General features: G+C 40.0%; 1 protein-coding gene across 1 annotated transcript in view; it reads right to left on the bottom strand.

Moving 5' to 3' along the window:
• Window positions 1-933, bottom strand: part of LOC128733554 (tyrosine 3-monooxygenase-like) — a 44,564-nt gene extending 43,631 nt beyond the window's left edge. Inside the window, exon 1 of the mRNA XM_053827208.1 lies at window positions 340-933. Coding sequence (XP_053683183.1) covers window positions 340-405 — 66 coding nt within the window. The 5' untranslated portion in view covers window positions 406-933. The remainder of the gene's footprint in view (window positions 1-339) is intronic.
• Between the last annotated feature and the right edge of the window lie 5,067 nt (window positions 934-6,000).

Consider the following 6,000-nt stretch of genomic DNA (forward strand, 5'->3'; position numbering starts at 1 on the left):
TTCACTCATTTGCTGGTAAAAATTCACTAAACTCACTTAACGAGAAACTTTTTTGATTTTGATTTTAATCAATTTATTAAATTATTTGATGTGTAAAATTTCATTCCTTTGATTTTAGCTTGAAATTTGGTTATCGTTGAGTTGCTCTTAAAATGATTTTTCAACTTAAATTTTACTTTTCACACCGATTATTCCAACTAATTCGATTCCTTTTAAATCAACTTTTTTCCAGCAAACATTAGTTCTATTTTATGACACTAAAAATCACCATTTCACACCTTTAATCACACATTGAACACACTGTACATAGTTCGTTCGTCAAAAAAGCGCAATATTTACCTCAATGCTGTACGACTTCTTGATGGCGAACATTTCGCGGTTCTTCTGAGCAGCGGCAACGGCCATTACTGTAGCAGCGGAAGGTGACTGTGGCGGTGCTGGTGGTGGTTCTGTGTTTTGATTCTTGAGATTTCCCCAAAAAAATGCACTTTTTAACCGCTGCAACGATGGAGCTCGTCGTTTTCGGGCTTATTGAACAGTTGATCAGTTACGAACTTTATGTTGTTTTTTTTGCAAAGTATTTGGCGCCTTTCACACACCTAGAGTGGGATTTCCGGTCCACGCTTTATTTTCTTTAATATTTTTAAGAAAAATATCAAACGGAAACACACTGCTTTCGGGGCGAAATTGCTTTCGGTGGAATTGTCACGTCTAATGCTTGACTCCTCTCAGGACTCGGTGAAGGAACAGTTATTTTTTTATTATTTCTTCGCTCGTTTTGTTTTCCTGTGACTGTTTTTCCTAGAGCAAACACACTTCACAATGTTGAGTTAGAACTTTGCTGTTGCTGGAACTTCCTCCTTTTACCTAGGACACTTCACCTCTGAGGTACGATCACGAGTCAGCGACAAATTACGAACAATTCTACTTCTGAGATACTTTGCAAAAAGCAAGCAAACCAATGAATGCATGAGACCTTTGGTGTGCTATCAGTTTAAATACCTAACCGAGCGTCGACAAACCTCGCAGGCCCCCCTACCGCAGGCAACAGGTGGCAGATTGTTGCACGACAGAGAGCGAAGCCTCCGATGGCGGTGGCGGCGGCGGCGGCTATATGCAGTTCAGTTCGAACGAAGCACACGCGGTGGCCGATCGCACCAGCTCTCTGGCTTCTCTCCGGCTAATTCTTGTTGCACACTGTGCACATGCTATTGAGACGGACGAGAGAATCGAGTGTTGCACGGCACCTTGCTGTTTGCATACCTGGCCAGTCGCGCCGCTACCGACGCTTTTGATTTTTCCACTTGCTACTGATGAATGCGATGTCACGTTGAGCGTATTTTCTTTCATTCGTCGCGTCGGTTTGTAGGTAGACACGTCCAGTAAGCCATGACGTCGTCGCCGCCGTCGTAAAGAATTGACGACCGGGCGACGTCGCATTATATGGGAATTTACGCACAGTCGTGCCGAGTGGAAGGTGGAGTTTGGTGGGTACTTTCCGATACCGGGGATTTTTTGAGAAGCATGGTATAAATTTTAAAAAGCAACAATCACTAGTCGACAAAGTTGGATTTTTCCCTCTTAATTTCATTCTCTATATGAGTAATTTTTTGAATTTATAAGCGACGAACTCTGCGATAAGTTTATCAATTTTTGAAAATGCCAAATTTCACAGGGTATCAATGACCACTAACACGGGAGATGGTCTGTAATATTTGAGTTGCCGTCGATAATCGTTAGTTTTTTGAGAAAAAAAAAGTGTTATCGTGACATTTTCACCATTGAAAGCTGAAAATTTGGTGAATAGGAAAAAAATATTTTAAAATTTTTCATATAATAGAATATAGTTTTCCCGTCTTTGGCAATTTCCAGTTCCAGCAGTGAGGAAAATTTGGTGAACAACTTTTTCTTAATGATTTTTTTTTGTGGATTTGGATTTAATTGAGTTAAAATTGAGTTTTTCAGCCGGAACCCAGTAACAATAAAAACATTATCATGAACTTTTTGTTATTTAAAGCAAGGTGACTAACCTGGATTTAATGAATTGTCAAAAAAAGAAAAAATATTTTTAAAATTTTCCACGAAGTAGAACATAGTTCTTCCAACTTTTCCGATTTCTCTTTAGAATTTTTCGCCGCCGTGGAAAGTTTTATGGAACTTTTTTTTTGCAAATAAGGTAGCACGTCATACAGTGAACGTATGCAGCTGTCAGCAGTTTGCGAGCTGTATATATACCTGGCATTTAACGGAGTACAGTTCTGTCGTTTATGATGCACAGTCTGTAGCGGTCGTAAATGACCTGGGCTTCTGTTAACTCTGAACTACTACTCTACAAGCATCCTATACGTATCTCTTCTAAAGTACGGCATAGTTAAGGCGGTACGATCAAGTGAGCAAAATTGCAATCAAATAATGGTGGCACACCTGCACCTGGCATTGAAAAACCGCGAGACCATCGCCGATCGTTATCGTACGCTTCAAGGTATCGTTTATGATGGTCTGTCAGTATTCTTCAAATCGCTTGCCTTTCGACCTGACCGACCCTTGAAGGCTCGGTCTGATGACAATCTTGATGTCTCGTGGGGAACAAACTGTCGTATACGTTACTTCCAGCTGTGCGCCGAGCGCCTCTTTCGTGTAGTTGTGTAAATTGTGTAAACTGAGTCTCGCCATCACTTGTTTGTAGGCTCAGGTATCGAGTTTGTCGTCGCTGTCTTATTTTGTTGGCCAGGGTCGCACTATCGTGTTTCGTGGCGCAGATAGCTTGGAAGCACCAATTTTAAGTCACAATTCGCCAAAGTACCCTGGACTAAGATCAGACTTGGTCCATCTCGCCGAAAGTAAGTGTTTGATCATCTAATCTTCAATAGTCACTTAATTTTCATTGACCATCGTGCAACAATTTGAACCATAGACAAACTGACGTAACACTGAAGCGTCGTTCCGTCGCTAACAAAACAATCAGGAACTATATAGAATGTACGCGCATCCAAGGCATGAACCAACAACATCTTTACTGTATAAATTTGAGTTTATAGCGTGCCGTGGTCCACAGTGCAGAGACTTCAGTCAAGAGTTATAAGTCATACGAGTATTGGGGACTTCACTGAATTTCTGTGCGATTAACTGTCAATTTATAAAAACAAACCACAGCAAAAGTAACAGCTGCGAATTTCCCTATTAAATGGAAATTAGCAATCATTAACTTTCGTCGGAGAACCCAATTTCGGAACCAGTTTTTGGGCCATTTCTGTTTGTAGAGAAGTATTCATTGCATTCTTCTTGCCAATCTGTATACAGCGAAAATATTTTCATGAACAAAAGTTTTGAAGAAGGATTTTTTCGGGAATGAAGGGGAAAGAGTGGAAAGGAAGGGGGGGGGGGGGTAATAGGTAGCTATGCTTAACAAGTTGTCGTTGTGACACCTATCTTTTGTCCAATGCTGGAAGACGCATGGACAAAAGATAGGAGTCACAACGACAATTTGTTAAGCATAGCTACCTATTACCCCCCCCCCCCCCCTTCCTTTCCACTTTTTCCCCTTCATTCCCGAAAAAATCCTTTTCATTACTTTCTCTTACCGTCCCTTCATCAATTGTAGAATCATCGTTTCAAAAAAAAAATATTCATATATGCCTGACCGCATTTCAAGGTCATGACTAAAGTCACGAGTTTGGTCAAAAGTTTTGTTTCAAACAAAAAGACTGAAATTCACAGAATCGATGACGACTAATTTCACTTTATACATTCAACCATCTCCGATGACATCTTTCACGATTTTTGCCGTGGTTGACCTTTTAATCCCTAGACTAGTAATGGCGCTGGTGTGCCCATTGCATTCAAGGAGATTTATCTTGCACGAAAGATACTCTGCAGCTAAATACGAATTGTCGATACCTTCTACCTGAATATCAATGCAGCTACCATGTTGATCATCAACTAGTGTTGTGATATCTTTTTTTGAAACAACATTTGATTTGGGAAACATTTGAACTCGCGAGCGAACGATAACCAGTCTGAAAAGAAAATCCAGTGATTCCAGTGCCAGTACTTGTCCAGTGACTATGTAGTCTGTTCGGTCGAGCTGTTTCCGCACTCAGGCAGGCGTTTGCGTTTTCATCTCACTATGTAACTCAAAGAACACAAACAATCAAGTACAGTTCAAGTACACTCAACCCCCGCTAATATGAAAAACAGCTCGTTCAGATTGGGCGAGTTCATTTTTAATCTGAATATTTGGTAACTCTATTCATTTTCACACACGCGCAAGACGCGCACCCTATGAACTTGTTGTTTTGATTTGACGAAAACAAACGTTTTGAAAACATCTCAAACATGCGCCAATTCTAAAGGTTTGGTTTGTATAATACGAAATTGGCTCGGCAGTTTCGACTAAAATGGTCTATTTTGAGTGCTGGAGAGAGATAAGTTGCATATGAGCTATATTGCCAAAGCTCCTGAGCAAGAGGAAACGCATTAAGATTTTTTGCTTTTTTTTAATTTACCGGTCCACTTTAACGTCAATTGTGTGTGACGCTTGATCGGTTTTTAATGTGAACGCATTCATACCACCGGGGTACAGATTAAAAATGTTCAGATTAAAGAAGGTCATACCAACGGGGGTACACGGTACAGACTAACAGACGTAACGCTGGAACATAGTTCCATCGCTCATTTCAAATTTCTACTCTAGCCAAAACTCAAACAACAGTCGCTGCGCGAGAACGTCGTCCGCCTACGCTGGCGTTGCTATCAGATTCAGGTTTAGCTAAATTTATAGAAAGCCGTTTTTCGTTTCGGGAAGAGTACACCAGATGCTGCTAGTGTTTTTTGCGAGATTTAGATAAATCATTTCAACAACCTATTGATAGAAAATTTTATCGAAATGTTACGTCTGTTAGTCTCTGGTTCCAACGAGAAAACTCAATTTACAGAAACTAAAAGCAATGACATAGAGACAAAACTCGAGTAAAGTTTCAAATAGACGTATGCTGCCGCTACTCGCATAATAGTCGCATTTTCTATGAAGTTTCCTATATTCCTGGTCCAATTAAGTATATGTAGGTTTGGCGATTTCGGTAAATAGTGTTAGTTAAATGAAGAAATTTTGCCAAAGTATTGGTGGGATCTAAAATCAACCAACCACGACCAAAACCAAACTCCATTGTTCCGTGCGATTTGTTTTAGTATGACATCCATTACTGATATTTCGCTACTAATACCGACAAATGTGTTCTTCTTCCAAAGCAAAGCAAAGCCTAGGCGCTACATTCCGCCTTATTGACCTTCTGTTTTTATACGACAGACTTCGCAGCCAGATGTTAGAATGCAGGACAATTGTAGAGCCTATTGATTCCAACAGCCTCTCCCAGCCGAGATTCGAACATACGACGATTGGCTTATTAGGCCAGCATTATACCTCGAGGCTAACTGGGAGGCTTTCCTTTTCCACACATTAATATAGGGTATGTTGCTGCTTCATCGTAATTGCCTATTCCCGTCCTATCCAACACAAATTATTAAAAATATCCGCGTTTTTATAACACACAATGTAAAATTAGTTAGGCCATTGCAAATCATATTTGAAGTTTTTGTCACCCCCCCTTGAAAATTGGCTTGAAAAATCGGGGGGCAAAAAAATAATTTGTAGGATATGAGTCAAATTTCTTTTCTTAAAATCAATTGTCTGTGGGCTCTACAGTCTGAAAAACTCGAAAAATGAGTCTCCGAGTTGTATTAACACTTCTAGCACGAAACAGAAATGGAAATTCAAACAAAGGAATTTCCGAAAATCGTCCAAAAAATTTTCCTTCGTTTTTGTCTTTTTTCGTATATTTTTGCATAGAAAATAATAACGTATATATTATAAGCAACAATAGATTCGGTTTTAACGTTTAGCAGGTGCGAAAAGCAATTCTGTGCGGTTGCAATGAAAATCCCGAGGGATTCGGAACCGGTTTTCCGGTTAAGAAAACTTGCCAAAAAGCTTGGATTTCCTCC

Source organism: Sabethes cyaneus, chromosome 2, assembly GCF_943734655.1.
Source record: "Sabethes cyaneus chromosome 2, idSabCyanKW18_F2, whole genome shotgun sequence".
NCBI lineage: Eukaryota > Metazoa > Arthropoda > Insecta > Diptera > Culicidae > Sabethes > Sabethes cyaneus.